A 20,831-nucleotide genomic window follows, 5' to 3' on the forward strand; every position below is an offset into this window, starting at 1 on the left:
CCAATTAATCAGAAAAAGCTGGAAGTGATGCTGTGGCTCAAGTGGTAGAGTGATCTAACCACCTTGAGCAAGAGGAGCTCAAAGTGCCAAGGCCCATAGTTCAAGCACCATGGGACACACACGCACACAAATTGTTTTCTTAGAAAAATAATGCAAAGTACAAATCTCAAAATAAGAAATGCACTGAATCAAGAATTAAACTAGGGAAAGACTAATTAAAAGTAAATCGACACTTTGTAAACTAAGCTGAAATGGCAAATTTTCTCTTCATTTACATTTATTTAAACACAGTTCTCAAAACATTTGAGTGAAATTGGGTCTCCTTTGGTAAGCAAAGGACCTGAAAATAATATTTAAAAAATGAACAGGCAATCAATCATCAGTTTATCCATGACACAGGTGTAGTGTTCCCTTATCTTATACCATACTTTGAAGCACCCAGTTTTAGTTTTTTCATAGTCTAACGCTAGAAGAACAAGAGTACATTTCTGGTGGAATGTAATAACACTCGCTGACAACTAGTTGAAATACCATTATCCTATCCCCTTGTAACAAGCTTCAACAACAGCCTTTAAAAGGCATCCATCTGTAACTCTTCTCTTATTCCCTGCTATACATGTATATATAATACAGATTACGTAAAGGTTGACAAATCCACATTTATATAAGCATTAAGCATTTGCTGTATTGTAATTTTTAACTTCTAATACTAGCAGTACAGAGTTACAGAGCGTTGTTTTTTTTTTAACAGTTGCAGGTATATTAAATATGGTATGTTTCATGGACTGGAGGAAAACAGGTATTTTGCCTTTAAAATTTACTACTGACAACTTATTCTGGTTTTTCCTAAGCATTGATATATTAGAAAGAAAAGTAAAAATCAAACTGTTTATTGTTGCTTTTTGCCATTTGGTAACATTTTACACACAGGCTTCGATCTTCAGAATACCCTGGATTCAGTAGAAAAACCTTTTAAATGAAGTTTTGTACAATAGAAACTTCTTAGCAGTCAAAATTTAGACTGTAAAAAAATACATGCAAAACATACTTTTCTGAAAACACTTAACTTTGAACTTGAACAAAGCACCAAACTACACAAATGCAGAATGAAAACAGCATTTCAACTCCACCAAAAGTAGTCATCATAAAAGGTGTAAAAGTCACCTAACTCCACTAGGCACTGTTCACTTTTTAAACAGGAGACAATAAAAAATATTGTCAACAAACAATATTCCAGCTCTATGGCAGGTTTCAGAAACTTTCCAACTTCATGCTCTAATAACGACCTGAAAAAGATAAAAAATAAACATATAATGTAATGCTAGCGGATTACCAAACCTATGTTAATGCTAAAAACTATTCTACCACTTGAAAATGCCTATGCAATAAGATTCTGTTCTATGAAAAAATGCCAAGTGTGAAGGCTAGAAAACCCTAGATACTAGATGACCAATGTTAAGAGATGTGGTTGGACAGGAGGAAATGTACTGTGTGAGAGGTACTTAGGTTTTAAAGCAGGCAGGTATTTTCAAACTGTTCACAATTGGCAAGAACTCATAATAGCCACAATATACTGTACTTGCTTTGTATCAAAGAGTAATACTTCATTCACAGGTGTGAGGACACAGTAGATTAAGGTGGCTCATGCCTGTAATCCTAGCTAATAGGAAGGTTGAGAAGCCAAGGGTTATGGTCTGAGGGTAGTAGCACATGTAGAAAAATTAATGAGGTCTTGTCAACCCTTAGCTGGCTGCCATGGCAATCACTCACCATCTGAACTTTGTAGATGCTAACATAGCCCCAAGGAGAAAAGTGACAAGACTGTGTGGTATTATACACCCATCATACCAGTTTGAACAAGAAGTCAGACCTTATCTCAAAAACTAACCAGCACAAAAAGAGGTGGAGGCATGGCTCAGTAGCAGAGCATCTACCCACAAGCATGGGCTACCTTTCCTCAAAGGCTTACCTTACTCAAATCACACAAACATAGATATAGCTACTCGAATTAACTGTAGTAAGTTAACCTATCTGTACTTCGGAAAAACCGATCAATAATAAAAACTTACGTGGTGAATAAGATCTAGATCGAGAACGTGACCTATATCCTCCTCGACTGTAGTAAGGAGAAGGTGACCTTCTTCTGCAAACAAATAAGAGGATAATTAAGTCTACAGATCATAATTAGACTAAAGGACAAACTAGAAGGCAACTTTTGCATTTGTCATGGTACCTCAGGATCTGATTAAGCATTAAGAATGAAGAATATTATTGGCCACTAGAACCACTCTTAAATTATTTCCTTGCTATTATATATTATTTAGCAATCTGTACTTTTAAAATTCTATGAAGTATTTAAAAGAAAAATGTCACCAATTCCAATGTATTAACACTGAAAACAGACTTTTACTAGTTTTAAGTAATTTGGTTTTATGTAACTGTTTATTGAAATGTTTATCAAGTAGTAACAAAATTTAAGAACAAGAAACCTTTGTTTATTTTCTAGCTACACAGATAATTACAATTTGGAGTCAGTCAGGAGACAAACTCTTGAGTCTCTTAACTCTAACCAACAAGCAAAAAAGTAAATGTATGGCTCAAGTGACAACAACGGTCACAAGAGAAATTTGAGAATGCAAAGCCCAGATTTTCAAGTTCCGTCTTCAATTAATGTATCTTTTATAGATTAATTGAAGGGGAGGTGGATGGGTTTTTGGCTCAAGGAGTAGATACATATACATGCCCGAGTGGAAACATGCTCTTTACCCTGAATTTCAACACCAGTTATATGTGCTCATTTGTTTCCAAGGACCAATTATTCCTCTCACCAAATCTCATTAAAATTTATTTTAAAAAACCAAACAAAAACCTGTTGTCAAGCCTGGTGGCTTATGCCTATTATTCTGCCTTTGAGAAGCTAGAATGTGGGAGTTTGGGCAGACAATTTTAAGACCAAAATTTCCCATTAGCAAGTGAGAAAACAGCAGGCTTAAGAGACTAAACATGTGAGGTCTGGATTTGAGCCCTAAGTACTAACACAAATATTTCAAAGCCCTGCTTGATAGTGTCTTAGCTTCAAACTGGTATCTTGTATAATTTTATGGACTACAGAAATCCAATGTTAATGTGTGGCTCTAAGTCAGTTACCAATTAGTTAGTAGGCCTCTTTTTGCGAAACTGCTTCCAGATTTTAATTCTAAACCTGGCATACCTGTAAATTTGATCCCGGTCTTGTGCAGCTCTCCATCCACCTCCTCCTCCACCTCCTCCCCTGTGAAATAGAAAAACAAAATTGAAGTTACGAAGAAAACCCCCACAAGGAACAAATGAACCCTACATTCTTGGAGGAAACAATAAAGAGCTCATTTTGCCACCCTACATTTTTAGAAAAGGGCAAAGAACTTTCTGTGGTGGCTAAAATTTCTATCAGCAAAACAAAAAAATAATTTCTAAGTCCAAGTGTATTAAAAACAAATCAATTCCTTTAGTGCTACTTAATGCAACACTTCAATTTTTTGTAATTACAATCACAGCAATGTGAAAAGTATATGAAAGACTACTGCTTCCACAATCATCAAAATAGTATGTAAAAAAACCCCAAAACCAAACCAAACAAACAAAAGCAAAGTGGTGGCTCACATCTGTAAAAGTGGTGAAGTGATAGCCTTGAGAAAAAAAAAAAAGAAGCTCAGAGATAGTGCCCAGGCTGAGTTCAAGTCCAATGACTTGACAAAACCTAAAAAACCCTGTACTTCCATGCTTCAGCAAGCTATCCAGAAAAATCCACAATTACCTAAAACAAACAGTTTCAAGTATCCAGAGATACAATAAATAAAGCCCTCTCCCACCTCTGCTGGTGAATCAATCCCAGAGCCCAAGGATAAGCAGATGCTCTTCTGTTAAAACCTTACAACATGAAGCCTGTTGCTGGTAGCTACACAGGAAGATGAAATCTGAAGCCAGCCTAAACAAAAGTCCGGAGATCCTCACTTCCAACTACCAAAAAGCTGAAAGTAAAGCTTGATCGAAAAAGCTATGAGATGGCACACAGGCCCTGACTTCAAGCTCCACCATCAGCATCAAAACAAAGTCACAAGTGTTTAGATAATCAACCCTTGCATATAACTTACCGGTATGACCTGCTGTAGTAATCCCGATCATCATATCCTCGATCATAGCCTCTGTCATAATAATCACGGCGACGTGAGCTGCCACTATAAATAAAATATTATCTTTAAAAAACAATTTTGAGTGGTCTATTTCCCTGGAGGATTCTTTGCTATTAAAAACTGGTTCAAGTCTCTTTCCCAGCTCTCTTTCTCTTTCCCACCTCTCTCTTTCCCACCTCTCTTTCCCAGGCCTTTGACAGCCACATGGAAGGCCAACCTGGCCTGGTGCCAGCAGGTCTACTGAATAAACCTACCCCTTACCTGGAAAAAAAAAAAAAACTGGATCAAGACACATAAAGGGGCAACACTAGGCAATATGGGGTCCTTCAAGTTTTATGGGTACTATAAGAGCCAAGCTTCATAGACATGACTAGGACATATATTTCTTTTAATATGCTGGACAAATATGGGGATTTCTCCTAGAAGGTCTTTTTCTGATGTTAAATGAAAAAGATTATTTCTATTATAACTCTTACAACATTAAACAATATTTTTTAAACAAACAATAATTTATTTATATTTATATTAAACAATATTTTATCCTTTATTTAGACATTCATATTTTATGTTGAAGAATAAATCCTGATTTGCTTCTTATTAAAGACTACTCACTAAAAGCCAATCAATTCACTAATTCCATACATTTTCCAGAGAAAAGATAAAAACAAACAGAAACAACAAAAAATCTTTAGAGTATGGCGTGGGAAGTGGGTTCAGCTATTAAAAGAGAATATAGCAACCTTGGCATAGAATGATGCTTTACTGTATATGAAAACATTACATTTCAGCCAGGCGCTGGTGGCTCACGCCTGTAATCCTAGCTACTCAGGAGGCTGAGATCTGAGGAGCCCAGTTCAAAGCCAGCCTGGGCAAAAGAGGCCGTGAGACTCCTATCTCCAATAAACCACCAGAAAACCGGAAGTGGCACTGTAGCTCAAGTGGTAGAGCACTCGCCTTGAGCTGAAGAGCTGAGGGACAGCGCCCAGGCCCAGAGTTCAAGCCCCACGACCGACCAAAAAGAAAAAGAAAAAACAAAACATTACATTTCAACTATAGCCTGAATTCAAGTTTTCCATCAACGTACACTGCATATTTGGTGGATCATAACAAAAACCATACTTTCATAGTTCAGAATAGCCAAAGCCTGATTCCTACAGTTTAAAACATTAAACAGGCACAACTAAGATTTATACACAAGCCGGGAGGTGCTAGTGGCTCATGCCTGTAATCCTAGCTACTCAGGAGGCTGAGATCTGAGGAGCGAGGTCCAAAGCTAGCCAGGGCAGGAAAAGTCCATGAGACTTATCTCCAATAAACCATTAGAAAACTAGAAGTGGCGTTGTGGCTCAAGTGGTAGAGTGCTTGCCTTGAGCTAAAGAGGGCAGGGACAGAGCCCAAGCCCAGAGATCAAGCCCCACAACTGACCAGAAAAAAAGATTTATATACATCATGCCAATTTGTTCATAATGCAAATAACAGGCATGATAGTAAAAGCAATAAACTCTACCATGAGGAACAATTACCCAGCAAAACTAAAATTTATCTATGACATTTCCTTACAGTGAAGTAGGAAGGAAATGACTTAAAGCTGTAGAGCAAAACTTAAAACTTTAATTTCAATGCAGAAGCACACTTGTAATCCCAGTACTTAGGAGGCTGAAGCAGGAAGACTGGATTGTTTAAGGCCAGCGTAGACCTGTCCAAATTACAACCCCAAACAATGTGGCTTTATATAACATATTTTCCCCGGGTGGTACTGGGGTTTGAACATCTTAAGGCTTGCTTAGCTGCTGCCATACAATCTGATCCATACCTCCAGCCCAAGTTTTTTTTTTTTTGAAATTATTTTGGAAGTGGAATTTCAATATATTTTTCTGCCTGGCTGACTTAAAACTGAGATCTTCTGGATGTCAGCCTATCTTATAGTTAAGATTGCAGGTATAAACCAGTAGTACCTAGCCTAAGCAGGTACTTAACTTAGTTAAGAAGATAAGAAAAATTAACAGTACATTCAGTCAATATGACAAAGACTATCCAATGTAAAAATTAAATGGTTTTCAACTTAAAAAAAGAAACTTACTAGGTAGGTCTTCCCATGTAAATTCCTGGTGTTGGGGTATGTGGTCTCTTTGTTATAGAGAAATCAACTCTTATCCTACGTCCATCAAGTTCCATTCCATTGGCACGTTCTTTAGCCTTTAAAAGATAAATAAATGGTTTGGTTACACACATCCTGAACAAAGCCACTACTTACCCTGAAGCTGTTAAATAATGCCTAGCTGGACATTTCAGTCAATTATATCTTATGACATCATTTTCAAAATGTTTTCTAAAACACCATCTAAATACAGAAAGTTTCTTGCCCTCTGCGTATCACCTTTAAAATAACAGGGGTTGGGAAAGTGGCTTAGTGGTAGTGTGTCTCTCATGCATGAGGCCCGGGGTTCGATTTCTCAGCACCACATAAGCAGAAAAATCCAGAAGTGGCACTGTGGCTCAAGTGGTGGAGTGCTAGCCTTGAGCTGAAGAGTTGAGGGACAGTATCCAGGCCCAGAGTTCAGGCCTCACAACCAACAAAAAAAAACAACAACAACAACAACAAAAGCTTACTGACCACCAATCAAGTTATTTATTTGTGCCTGGGTTGACTTTGAACCATGATCCTCACATCTTAGCCTCCTGAGTAGCTAGGATTACAGGTGTGAGCCACAGATGTTGCCCAAGTATTTATTTTTAAATGAAAACTCACCAAAAAAAAAAAAAAAAACACTAAAGCTGGGTGCTAGTGGTGGCTTATGCGTGAAACCCTAGCTACTCAAGAGACTTGAGATCTGAGGATTACTGTTCCAAGTCAGCCCAGGAAGCCAAGTCTGTAAGACTATTATCTCCAATTAACTACTAAAAAGCAAGAAATAGTGCTGTGGTTCAAAGTGGTAGAACACAAAAGCCCACAGGCCTTGATTTCAAGCCCCCAAAAACAACACTAAAATAATTGTATAAGATAGTTAAAGCCATTATAACTAATTACAAACTTGGCAAGTGTGACCAGGCTCCAGTGTAGCTCACATCTGTAATCCTAGCTACTTAGTAGGCTATGGTCTGAGGATCACAGTTCTAAGCTAGCCTGAGCAGAAAAGTCTGAGATTCTCACCTCCGATTAACCAGGAAAATGCAGGAATTGGAGGTGTAGCTCAAGTGATAAGAGAAAAATACTCCAGTACCAGCAAAAAATTTAAAAATCCCATGCAGAATGCTTTGACTTTTCTATACCATTTGAGGACCATTTTAAGAACCTAAATAGAAATATAGCCTCTAATTACAATATTATTTTATCCTTTATTTAGACATTCATTTAGACTGTTTCTGGTCCTGTAATTAAAGTGAAACTCTAAAGCCTGTATTATCAGCAGCCTAGGGCAAATATATCTTCTAACATTCAACTGAATTACAAGACCATCTATTATATTTAATTGCATCTAACTTTTTGATTTTCCTATAGAGCTACTGAATAATTTTACCCACAGTTCAATTAGTAAGGTTTTGTCATTAACTGTCAGGTTTTCCTCTTCCTTAAAAGTTTAAAATGTACAAATTATCTTTTAACATATCAAATGAAAACATTCTACATTTTACTTCAAAGTTACAATCCAAATGTTTAAAATCACATTTGCCAGTACTTTTAAAAGACAAATTCAATTTTGAACCTGCAACTTATTTTGCATTCTAGAATACATTGCAATGTATTCTAAATCAGGGAATTACCAATACTCGTTTTCATTAGACATGCCACATTATTAAAACAGTGCTATATTGTTTTGCATAGATATGAAATTTTCCACTAAAGTGGAAACTGAAGTCCAAAATCTTATTGGATTCAACATAAACTCACAAGATATACTATAGTTGACTATTGTATTTATCCAATACAAGCAATATCTGTCCTTTTCCAAGTTCCTAGATGTTATTACAGTACAAGACTGATGCTTTTAACCAACATACAGACAGAGAGAAGGCAACTTTTACTTGCCTCCTTGGCATCATCTACATTTTCGAAATACACAAAGGCAAATCCTCTGGAACGCCTGGACTGCTGGTCATACACAATGGACACATCAGCAATGGGGCCATATTTAGAGAATACTTCTCGGAGATCTCTTTCGGTGGTGTACAAGCTCAAACCAAACACGCCAAGACAACAGTTGGGATCAGGATTTGCCTGGAAATGGAAACGTGGATTCTAAAATTATGAAAATCTGTCACAAGTCATGGTTCATAAGAAACTATAATTATAAAACATACCATACAAGAATGAGCAGAATAAAAGATTGAGTTCACATTAAAATTAACTGGGTGTGTTAGTGAAAAAAAACTGGGTACTCTGGAAATTAGAGACAATTCGGATATTTTATCCAAGAACTTAATTGTATAAAAAATTCACAATATGCAAATAATCAGAATACAATCTTTATCAGCCAGAAATAAATCCTGGATATTGAATTGGCCTATCACCCATACAATTAACTGCCTAAAAGCTAATAGATCACATGCAGTTCAATTTTATTTCTTAGGTACTCCCCAACTCCAGTGGATGTAAGAAAATCAAATGGTGGACTGGAGGCACAGCTCATGTAGTAGAGCTAATAGTTGTGAACATCCAAGCACAGCAAGCACCAGGCCAAATTTGAAACTCCAGTACCAACAAAAACTGAAAAAGGAAAATCAGATAGTAGGGCTGGCAGAGAGCTCAAGTAGTAGCCTGCCTGCATAGCAAACAGGCAAGCTCTGAACTCAAAGTTCCAAACACCAAAAAACTAGACAGAATCCACCCTAGAGTTGTCCCTTTATACTCAGGAGACTAGTTCCAGGACCCCTACAAACACTAAAAAGCCTGGTGCCCGTGGTTCACGCCTGTAATCCTTGCTACTCGGAAGGCTGAGATCTGAGGATCGCAGTTCAAAGCCAGCCCGGGCAGGAAAGTCTCCAATAAACCACCAGAAAACCGGAAGTGGTGCTGTGGCTCAAGTAGTAGAGCACCCGTCTTGAGCTTAAGAGGGCAGCGCCCAAGCCCCACGACCGACTTAAAAAAACAAAAAACAAAAAATCAGTGGCTGCTTCAGTCTTACATTGTTCCTACAGTGACTTATTTGCATGTAACCTATGAACATGCTCTAGAATAATGTCACTCTAAGAACTCTAAATATATATACATTAGAGATTCACTGTATGCTTACCATTGAGTTTAACTCCCTGTCACAAACACAAATCTCTCCATTATATTACAATGTCTAGTATAATAATTATGATAGAATTTTAAGTGTATCAATACATGGATAAATACCTGGAACTTCAATGGGGAGAGAAAACGGGTATTACTTGTTTTAAAAATAAACCACACAGCCAGGCGTTGGTGGCTCATACCTGTAATCCTAGCTACTCAGGAGGCTGAGATCTGAGGATCGCAGTTCAAAGCCAGCCCGGGCAGGAAAGACTGTGAGACTCCTATCTCCAATAAACCACCAGAAAACAGGAAGTGGCGCTGTAGCTCAAGTGGTAGAGCACTGGCCTTGAGCTGAAGAGCTGAGGGACAGCGCCCAGGCCCAGAGTTCAAGCCCCATGACCAACAAAATAAATAAATAAATAAAATAAAATAAACCACACAGCACATGATCTCCCAAATATGTGGATATTAAATTCAAAATGCAAGAAAATACAACAAAGTAAAGAGGACTCAAGAAATAAAAAATTAATAAAGCACAGATCGCCAACTGTCCAACTATAACGAATTGATCTACAGGTTTCCATTTCATATACTAATAATTTCCTAGGGAGAATTATATTCCAATTTAAGAATCTAAGCCCCATGTCCCCTCTTAGATGATACAATATAGGCACATTCCTAAAAGCATGAATATAAGTGTGGAACCATGTATGTGGTAAGAATGTGCTAATAAATAGCAACGAATAGGAATTTACTTTTTCAGTCTGATGGGCCAAGTTTTCTCAGTGTGTATTATGCCCAAGTTGATATCCCAACTGTAATTCATCATGAGGGAGAGTATTAATTTAAAAAGACAATTCTAAATGCCAAAAAACCTCCAAAGATTTTTATTGGTAAAACTGTCAGTTTTAAGTAAAAGGAGGAGGACCAAATAGTCCATCCAGCCATTGCTTCAAAGTTTTTCACCTCACCCGATTCCCAACATGACGCCTTCGAGTAGACATAGGAGAATGGCTGTGGCTGTGCCGTCTGCGATAATCTCGACTGTAAGACCTGCTACGGGAACGTCTATGGGAGCGGGATCGAGACCGTGACCTTGTATAATGCCTCCGAGAACTTCTTCTAGATCTAGACCTGAAAGACAAAGGCTCCAAAGTCTGTGCATAATTGAAATAAGACATAGCTATTCTTTCATATACTCTAGAGTTGAACTGCAAAAGGACCTAACCCCGTTACTATCATGGTTACCAAGATCAATCTTTATTCTTGAGTTAATCATTTCTACCTTGTTTGAACTGTCAAAACTACCAACATGCTGGGAAGGTGGCTCAAGTGGTAGAGCGCTAGCCTTGAGCTGAAGAGCTGAGGGACAGTGCCTAGGCCCAGAGTTCAAGCCCCATGACTGGACCAAAAAAAAAAAAAAAAAAACTACCAACACACCCAACATTTAAATTAATATAAAGGAAAAATAATGTTTTTTTCTTTGTGTGGGGGGGTGTGTATGTATTGGTCCCTGAGCTTTTCTGTTCAAGGCTAGTGTTCTACCACATGAGCCACAGCTCTACTTCTGGGGTGTGTGTGTTTAACTGGGGGTGGGGGGAGTCTTGGACTTTTTCCTGTCTGAGACAGCTTCAAACATGATCCTTGCATATAGCACTTTACTTTTGATTAGTTTTATGTCTCCCATTACTCTCACCATTCATTTAACATGGTAACTGAATCATAGCAGCTAGTTTTCCCAACAGCTTACTTTCAATAAAAATCAATGTGTGGCTCTTGAACTATATAAAGCCATCATTTAATAAGGACAAATTGAAAAAAAAATGATTGTTAATTATGCCTGACAAACCTAAGAATTTTGTCCTAGGCAATCCAGCATGCACAGAGCTCTCCCAACTAACATTAACAAAAAAAGCACAGAATATTAAGGTATCACTTGTTCTACACATTAAGCCACACCTATTTATATAGTTATTGAAGCCATTTACTAACACTAATAGTGCATTTTCACAACTGAGTGATTTGTACTAACTCACTTTACATAGATAAAAAGGTACAAGGTTGGAAAATTGCTAGTCAGCAAAAAAGGTAAGAGATAAGACATGAACCCTGACTGAGAAAGCCTAAGCCCCTAACTTCAATTCTTCTCCCCCCAAAAATAGATTCATTATGAGTGCTAGTGTTAAAAAACAAAAAGTGATAATATACTCTTTACCTGCCAGGTCTACAAACCACATACCAACTTCAAAGCTAAGGGAAACAAGAAAATGACAGGATAATCTTTCTTACCTAGATTCAGATCTGGACCTTGACTTTGATCTTGAGCGCCTGGAGTCTTCCTTGGAGCGAGACCTTGCAGGGGTATGCCTTGCAGACTTCCCCGATCCATGTGCACTTCCACTTCTGGAAGCAGAACGGGATTCCTACACGCAGAGTCAAAAGTTTAATTTGTATACTTTGTGGGAGACTTTAGAAACAAATAAGCTGCTGTGAGGTAAATGGTGAGGGAGAGCAATCCTCTTCCAAAAAGACAAGAAAACATAGGTAAGGGCAAAAATTGAATGTACTTGATGTAACAGTTTCAATGTTTCAACTACCATAGTCAATTTGTCTTTTCTTTTACCTTTCTGGAACAGGGATAAGTTATCTAACTCTACTCTCTTAAAAAGGGATGCCAAAGACAAAGAACTATCCAAGGATTGTACTTTGAGGCTATTACTTCATAAATAGGGAAGATAAAGAACTCTGAAGCCTATACTTTGTAACTACTTCAGTCAAATCCCAATCAAAACAAAAATCCTACAAAATGTACAAACTTCAATGCTCTTGATCTTTTCCAAAAGACCTCAAAATTTCAAGTTGTATCATTTATTGCCGAATAAAGAAAAAAAGATAATTTCCATTTGAGTCCTAAAAGTAGAAGCCTAGTGAAAAGCCAGGACCAGCTAAATAGATTCACACTTACAAGACCTTAACTTCATCTAGCCATGGTAAGAGGCTCCTATGAAACTCAAAACAATCAATCAGATGAAGCTACAAAGGCAGTGAACCATATAAAGGTTAAGAATTAGAGGGGGTATGAAAGAGCCACATTTTTCTCAAAAGGACACATTTCAATTAGAGAAAGACTTAATCAGAGGCTCTGGCAGGAAAAAATTTCAGCAAAAAGCATTGTCAAGGTAAATACTATGCACTTACACCTTTCTTAATCAATCAAAACTGTACCTAATTAGAAGTAAGTTACACAGAAGAAATCAAAGGAACAGTTAAAGAAGAGAATTAAGTTTTTAAAAAGGCATGGGATCCAGAGAATTTCCAACCCAAGATTTGGGAGAAATGGCTGGCCTAAAAACAGAAGCAAATAATACAATATGAAGTCGGTATAAAGGCTTTTTTTTCTTCATTTTTTAAAGTTGAAGCTTCCATATACAAGTTTTTACAAGAGATCTCCCCTGTTAGGGTAGATCCCTGAACATTACTGGCATTTTAAAATTAAGAGTAAGATTGTTTTAAATAATAGCCCTCAAAACATTATAGAAAATAAACTTGTGACTTAAATAATTAAGAAAATTCAGACATTCTATAATGCTCAAGATTTAAAACTTTTTTTTTAGTCGGTCATGGGGCTTCTACTCTGGACCTGGGAACTGTTTCCTCCTACCCCCAAACCTTTCTGCTCAAGAACAGCACTCTATCACTTTAAGCCACTGCTCCACTTGTGGGTTTTCTGGCAGTTAACTGGATATTAGTCTCATGAACTTTTCCTGCTCTGGCTAGCTTTGAACCTCAATTCTTAGATCTTAGCCTCCTGAGTAATGATTACTGGCATTAGCCACCAGGGCCCACTTACAAACTTCCACAATTTCTATACAACATAGTTAATGAGAAACTAAAGATTAACATTTACTAAAACAAAAATTTAACAGCCAGAAAAAGGAATTTAGGTCTCCAGGCTGTCAACAACTAGACTTACTTACAATCACTACTCTACATCAATGAATAACTATATAGATTAAAAAAGAAATGTACCTTTATTTTTCAATTAGTGAAAACAGCTGCCTTTTTAACTTCAAGAAAGAAATGACTGGCTGGGAATGTTGCTTAGTGGCAGAGTGCTTGCCTAGCATAAACAAGGCCCTACTGGGTTCAATTCCTCAGTACTACATACACAGAAAAACCCAGAAGTGATTAGTGATTGCTGTAGCTCAAGTGGTAGAGTGCTAGCCTCGAGAAAAAGAAGCTCAGGGTCAGAGAGCCCAGGCCTTGAGTTCAAGCCCCAGGACAAACAAAAACAAAAACAAAAACAAAAAAGGAGGGGGGAGAGAAATGGCTAAAAGATATGGTCTTCGATTCCTCTATTAAATGCTCAGAACACAGCCTAAAATTTTATAAAGGCAATTTGTCTCCCTTCTCTCCTTGAACATAAAAACAGATCAGCAACTAGGAAGCTTCTATAATTTTACAACAGGCAAAAACTAATCTATAAGAGGAAATCAGGAACTCAAAAGTTAACTGTCTCATGTGTTTAGAAAGATTTCTTCACAGTATGTTTGTACCACAGAATTATAACTTTAGTAAAACCAAATGAAGCAATTTGCTCAAGGAAGAGAGCAGATGTCTGCCTTTAAATAACAGAAGATTAAGAAAATGGTAAGCGGAAAACTAGCCTAACCAAATATATAGTAGGTAAAAAATTCAATAGTTCTCTTTTAAGCCTTTAAGTTAACAAAAGTCTTATTCCAAACAGAAATGTTTCAAACTATCCTAAAAAGAGAAACAGTATTCATATTCTAGGAAACAAACCTTAATGAGATCTCCTCTTAAAATTCTAGCAGAACAACAATGATACAGTATTTGCAAAATCTTAAGAGCTGATTCAGGCCCCGAATCTAACAGGTTATATTGTTGAATTCTGTGAGCAGTTGTTAGGCCAGAAATATAAGGGGAACAAATATGTACTGCTACACAGACTTGTAAAATATTTCATATAACCTGTTCTTTCTTGTCAAGATTTCAAAAGCCTAAGCCATTTCAGAGTTCTGATGTCCTTAAGCTGAAAATACAGGAATGTACTTGTCTAGAAGAAATCAGACCCCACAGATAAGCCAAAAAACAAAGTACAACATTAACTTTAAATCTCAATGTATAATCTCAATGTATAGCCAGATCTCTAAAACCAGCTCACTGAGAAAGCCCCTACAAGCAATTACACTTCACATTCTACTCAGTACTGACAAAACTATGTGTCAACACATTAAGTCACTGCTAAAAGAACACTCTGGACACCAATGCCTAAGGACTCAGACTTTAAGTTAGCCTGAGTGAAATAAAGCCAAACTCCCCTAAAACTGCTCATTTTTATTAATGAATTCTAGTCCTCCACTAATACAAAGGACTCAAGTCAAACAAACAAAAAAAACCTTTCTAAGATAGTATCTTAATCTACAGCGCCCTATTTTAAGCACTAATATCAGAACTTATTTGAAAAATGGTAAGCAGAGATAACCATCAATTTCCTTTTACAAACTAGATGTACTAGATAGAGTGAGAACAGCAGCACAAAGAGGCTTGCACTAAAATCTCAATATTTTATAATACAGAGTTCTCTTTAATGGGACTGGTGTGGGGAATCTGCCCCTTTCTTAAACTCAAAGTATGTGATGCTTATTAAGCCTCATCAACCCTACTTCAGAAGTATTTCTGATTTTCTTCCCTTAGCAAAAACATCTTGGAGCTTTATTTCTATCACCGTCCCTGCTTCTTCTTGCCCCAGAATTTATCAGCCCATTATCAATTTCCCTGTACTGCTGCCCATGTGGGAAACAAAGTTCTATATCTACCCTTCCTGCAATGGTCCAGGAAGGAAAAACAAAAATTAATGTATGAGGTCTATTAGAGGGCATCAATATGATTTTTTTTAGCCTTTACCACTCTGGACCATATAATCAGATGCCAAATACCTTCTTCCGCTTGGGGAGGCTAAAAAGTGTCCATTAATATAACATCAGCTATGTGCCTGCCTTTTTGAATAATTTAAGGAATGAAAAATTAGCATTCATGTATTATTGGGTTATTGTGTTTACAAAGTAACAACTCAGGTAGAGTGAATACAAAACCTATCAAGAGAAATGAGTTTCTTCTGCTGGCAAAGTACAGAAATACAAATATATATATATATATATATATATATATATATATATATATATATATATATATATTCTACACCTTGACATTGTCTTAAGTATAGAAAGTTGTATCTGCACCCTTCAAAAATTTATTTCACTTCCCTAGAGCTTTAAGATCTGAAAATTCTCAGGTTTTAAAAAGTGGTCAAGGAGCTGAGAGCTGGTGCTGCTACTGTTAGCTTCCCAGGAAGCTGAGGATCATGGTTCAAAGCAAGGAGGAAAGTCTGATACAGCCACCAAAAAGCCAGAGTGAAAAAGGCTGAGACAATGCTCAGGACCTGAGTTCGAGCCTCAGTACAGGCATGTAAGTAAATAGTAAAGTTAAGATAAAGCACTACAGTTGTATCTCAAAGCGAACTTCTAATCCCCTGAACTGACCGTCTTCATTTTGGAAAGATGACAAACCTTGGCCTCTTCTGAGTTAAAGCCAACTGTTGGCTACTGCTGGACGTTATTTGGTATGTGGATGTGTTCCGTTCAACCCAGGGTAACAACATTTCTACCTGACTCTTCCTACAAAGCTAAAATGAAACAGAAAGGAAAACTGAGCCTTCAGTTTCATTTTTTTCCAGCAAGTGGGAGGGAGTTAAGGACGACAAGCTAGAATAAACTATTTTATGATCTACTTTTCAGTATACTAGCTAAATGCTGATAGTAAAGAAGAAAAGGAACATACCAGGTATTAGTAATCTATTACTCTCTTCACTTTTATGAGGACCACCTCTTCTAAGGGAAGTTACAGAACTTTAAAGAGATCTTAGTCATTCTTCTCAAACAGGTAACCAGAATCAGCACATCAGGGCCTAAATGGCCACAGCTTTCAACTAATGCCATTTGGGAGGGGGAATGTTTTCATTCCAAAAGAAGCTACCCAGTTTGATGCTTTGCTTGAATTTTGGGGTTATATCCATAACCATCCTCAATAGTACCCTAAAAAATCCTGGCAGAAAACATTCTACTATACACTATCCAAAACTGAACAAGAAAAGTCAGAATAAGCTAATCTCAGAACCCCAAGGGGTGGCAGAGACCACCAATTCCAACTTGAGATACTCAGGCCCCAGACCAACCATTTGACAGATGAACCATCTAGGGGACAAGTCAACTATCTCCCATGCTGAAGAGTGCACTGCTGCCTGGTATGGTATTTGACCAAGAAGGTTATTTTTAAAGAATTGCATTTCAATCATTTGACTAGGCAGTTAAAATTAGAATTACCTAATTTAAACGTTTCCCTTGGAAGGCACTTCTTTACCCTGTATATATTTTCTTCTATTAAACAAATAATGCATGCATGTTTAGCAAAATATACAGGGACACATAAACAGACTAGTAATTACTTAGCGTAGTGCTTTCTGATTCCAGATTACTTCTTATCTTAACTTCATTTTTATTTCTTTTCTTCATTCTTCCGTTTCAAATTCTGACTTCTTTCATCTTCCCCACTTCACACAAATTGCTCAATATTCTACAAGTGGGACTTCTGGTCTGATAATTAGCATGCATTCTTTCTTTTATTTTTTCAAATTTCAGCTTCACTTATTCCTGAGCTTCAAATACTCATTTATAAAACTTGTCAAATGACGACTTCCGCATTTTCCTTCTTCACCATTAACCTTAATAGAAAAAGAACAGGATGAAGAATATTTTAAAACTCCAGGATAAAATCCAGTGCCAAACTGAAACTAGAAAAAAAATCCCTTTTGTCCTTTGGATTAAAAAAATAATATGCAGCTCAAAAAACTGAAACTATAGTTTTGTTGGCTCTAGAATATAATATGGTAATTATCTATTTGCCTACTACAAATATCATGCTTAAGCTGAATGTGAAGTGCGGCCATTGAACAGTAAATGTTCATTTAACATTTTAAGAACTAATTACATCTCACACTTCTATTATATTCACTAGGTGTCAAAAGTACATCTCTAGCCAAAAAGTGATACAATACAAAAGTGCAAGAAAGAAAAGCATGGACAATTCATTTGTACAAATAATGAGGATGGCTGGGGTTGAAGAGGTTAGCAATATTGTGACTTAGGTCTAAGTAAAATAAATGACTAAATGTCACACATTTTTGCCCCATGTTTTTAAAAGAACAATGTCAAATAATGTCAGGGAATCTGACAATTTGATTTTGTTTTTCAATCCACCCCATGAAAGCTTCTATTCACCAATTTTGTATCTAAAAGCACAAAAAAGGGCTAAAGTAAACCAACTACTCTACATAGGTAGCTATCAAGGGATGAAGAGCAAACTTGAATCCAACAGTGATATTTTCAAATAATTTTGTTCTGTTGTAAAGCCTTCCCTTCATTGAACAAAATATTAATGTCTGGTTGTCTAAATCCTAGCTTTAAGTGACAATATCAGGAGGAAATCATGCTCATCTCAATTAATTATTTAAAAAATCCAACTTAGCAGATCAGTTAAGTTTAATAGTTCTACTGAACACTGGAAATACTACCTACATTAAAACATTTTGTTTTTCCTTGTTAACCTGCACTGCACGATTTTACTGAAGAACATTTCCTCCGGAAAAAGAAAAAAAAAGCTTGCTTTCTTTAAAAAGAAGTTTGAGGGCTTTGTACCAATCTGGGCATAAAGACAACCATGGCTACCCAGGGTATATTGTCTTTTCTAACAAAATAACAGCGCAATTTCCAACCTAATTTAAAGTTAAATTATTTAATCCGCAAAGATTTTAAATAACTTTTTATTTAAGGGAAGCACAGTTACTGGTTTTTAAAGTCTATCGCTAAAATGTAACGGGAAATATTTTGCTGGCAGCACAATGTAATCATGGAATCAGAATGCCCAAGCAGGTTTCCTTAGGGCCTCAAGGATTAAATGTAGAAAATACTAAAATAGAGACCAAAGCTCCAGAGATGTAACTTTCAATACAGATGCCTTCCTGCTGTCATTTCATTACCCATTTCCAATCTTTCCTTCTTGTAACCTAAGAAAACCACTAGGTAATATTTCAATTTATACTTATTTCAACTCAAGCAGCCACCTCATAAAACTAGAAGACCAACTATTAATACTAACTATGCATTTGGCTAAAACAACCCCTACTTAGACATAAGCTTTTTTCATCAACACTATTTTTGTTAAAATGTTTATAGGGGCTACAACTGGAGTCCATTAAGCATGCACAAACTGATTAAGCTAACAGGGCAACATTTTTATAATGGAGAAAAATGAGTAACAAAAAACTCAATACTACAGAAAGGTCAATGCTCATCAATAATACCATTTCGGGGGTTTTTCTTTTCAGTTAACAGTTTACTGTACTGTAAAACAATGCATGGAAAAATCCTCAAAGATAGTAGTCTCTGGGGGTGGATGTGGTATTGAACCAGGGACCAAAACAACAAACACCACCAGACATGCCTACAGCAGATGTAAGGCTGTGCTTTTAGGAAATCTGCAAAAACATCACTCATAAGTTTATATTGAGAAAACATTCAATACTTTCCAGAAAATATAAATTTTATTTCAAAAGAGGGGGGGAACCTCATCCAACAATGTTGATCTGAAAATAAACTCCAAACCTCAATTCAAAGAAAAGATTTTTAGGGAATTAGGATACACGGAAGAACTTTTAGCTTGCAGCTTAAAAGACAATACTAATGAGTGACACTGCCTATTCCTGTATGGCTCACACACTCAAAATACTAACACTTAAAAATTCCAAAACATCGACCGCCATACTTGTAAAATTACAATGATTAGATCGTGTCTGATCCAGTAACAAAGTGACACGGTTCAAGAGATACATTCAACTATATAGTTCTGTCCTCAGACACAATATGAAATATGAAAGCATTAATACTCATCACTTAGCAGAGACTTAACTGGGAAGAAAGAAATGAGGAAGGCTACAAGGCAAGTTCCATTAACACTTTCTCAGCCCACCAGAATCCTTCAAACTTTTGATAATACCCATTAGTACTTACCTTGTAAAATAACTAATAATTTCATTGTGAAAATACCAACTTCTAGTTCCAAAGTCCACAGTAATTTAAATGTTTTAAAGCATTATTTAAACAAAGGAAATGTACTTATTTCAACTTTTATTAATTGGTTGAGACTAACCAGAGGCACCATGATAATGAAAGAATGCCAAGTATTTCTTCAAATTTGGTATTACTTCTTAAAGTAATTTGACATTTTTAGAAAAGGCTGTAGTTTTGAAAAACATCGTTTTGTGCTCACAACTACATTATAGAAGGGCATCTTTAGATTAAACAAGAGAAAAAAACCTTAAGGTATCTTGAATCAGGAGTTATTTGCTGGCTTCAATTTTAAAACTTATTGCCACTGAAACCTTGAAATTGCCCGAAAGAAATGGGAAATTTAAAGTAGGATCCTTGAGGTAGACTCATTTGTACAAACCAGTGACTTCAGAGAAGAATTTTTAAAACCAGATGGTACACAACCCTCAGCCCTATACACTGTGACCATTAGTAGGTTTTGAAGACTTCTTATCCCCAATATTACATTATACCTTTAAAATTACTACCAATTCTTCATTTTCTTTAGACTTCAGAATTGTGAAGTGACACGATAAAAGCATATTTTCAAAGAAAAGGTGCTATTACCACTTTACAAAATGTTAAACATTTTTGGAATGTATTTAAGAGACTAGTAAGAGATGAGAATTAAAATACTTTTACATATTGTCCATATAAGGAAGCTAGTTGACAAACCACCTTTGAGATGGTTAATAATTTAAGTCCCACAAATAAGCAAGGGATAAGGAATACACAAAACTATAGTTTGATGTATACACATATTCACCCAATCAAATATTAGTTACCAAACTGAGGACAGTTTGTTTCACCCTTAACCTTATTAGTATAAAAGTTTATGGAAATGATCAACTTCAAGGTGGGAATTGCTGGGGTAAGGGAAAGTCTGGACTAGACAAATGAGGACAATCCAAGTAAACTATTATTTACGTTACAACAGTCCAGAAGGCTTAACTATCTAGAAGCCAATGAGGCATGCTAGGTCTGATGATGCCATTTATTCCAGTAATATCCAAGAATGTATTACCTTGAACACGCTTTTCACTATTTTCAAGGACTGTGAAGCTGAGCCTTGAAGAACCCTGTATTTAAAACCTGCCACTCCGGCTGGGAAGGTGGCTCGGTGGTAGAGCGCTTGCCTTGCATGCCTGAGGCCCTGGGTTCGATTCCTCAGCACCACATAAGCAAAAAGAAAAAAACTGGAAGTGGCGCTGTGGCTCAAGT

The 20,831-nt window shown here is 36.6% G+C and overlaps 1 protein-coding gene across 2 annotated transcripts in view; it reads right to left on the minus strand.

The window, feature by feature from the left end:
• Positions 1-242: 242 nt before the first annotated feature.
• Tra2b (transformer 2 beta homolog (Drosophila)) overlaps positions 243-20,831 on the minus strand; it is a 23,180-nt gene continuing 2,591 nt past the window's right edge. Inside the window, exons 2-10 of one of the 2 annotated variants that reach the window (XM_013034793.1) lie at positions 16,913-17,188; positions 11,677-11,810; positions 10,359-10,521; positions 8,197-8,385; positions 6,250-6,365; positions 4,131-4,214; positions 3,212-3,271; positions 2,070-2,143; positions 243-1,286 (exon numbers count right to left, since the gene is read on the minus strand). In XM_013034793.1, coding sequence (XP_012890247.1) covers positions 1,276-1,286; positions 2,070-2,143; positions 3,212-3,271; positions 4,131-4,214; positions 6,250-6,365; positions 8,197-8,385; positions 10,359-10,391 — 567 coding nt within the window. In that variant the 5' untranslated portion in view covers positions 10,392-10,521; positions 11,677-11,810; positions 16,913-17,188 and the 3' untranslated portion in view covers positions 243-1,275. The remainder of the gene's footprint in view (positions 1,287-2,069; positions 2,144-3,211; positions 3,272-4,130; positions 4,215-6,249; positions 6,366-8,196; positions 8,386-10,358; positions 10,522-11,676; positions 11,811-16,912; positions 17,189-20,831) is intronic. The other variant, XM_013034792.1, reaches the window with a different exon arrangement.

The sequence above is a fragment of the Dipodomys ordii genome, unplaced genomic scaffold (genome assembly GCF_000151885.1).
Source record: "Dipodomys ordii isolate 6190 unplaced genomic scaffold, Dord_2.0 Scaffold196, whole genome shotgun sequence".
NCBI classification, from domain to species: domain Eukaryota; kingdom Metazoa; phylum Chordata; class Mammalia; order Rodentia; family Heteromyidae; genus Dipodomys; species Dipodomys ordii.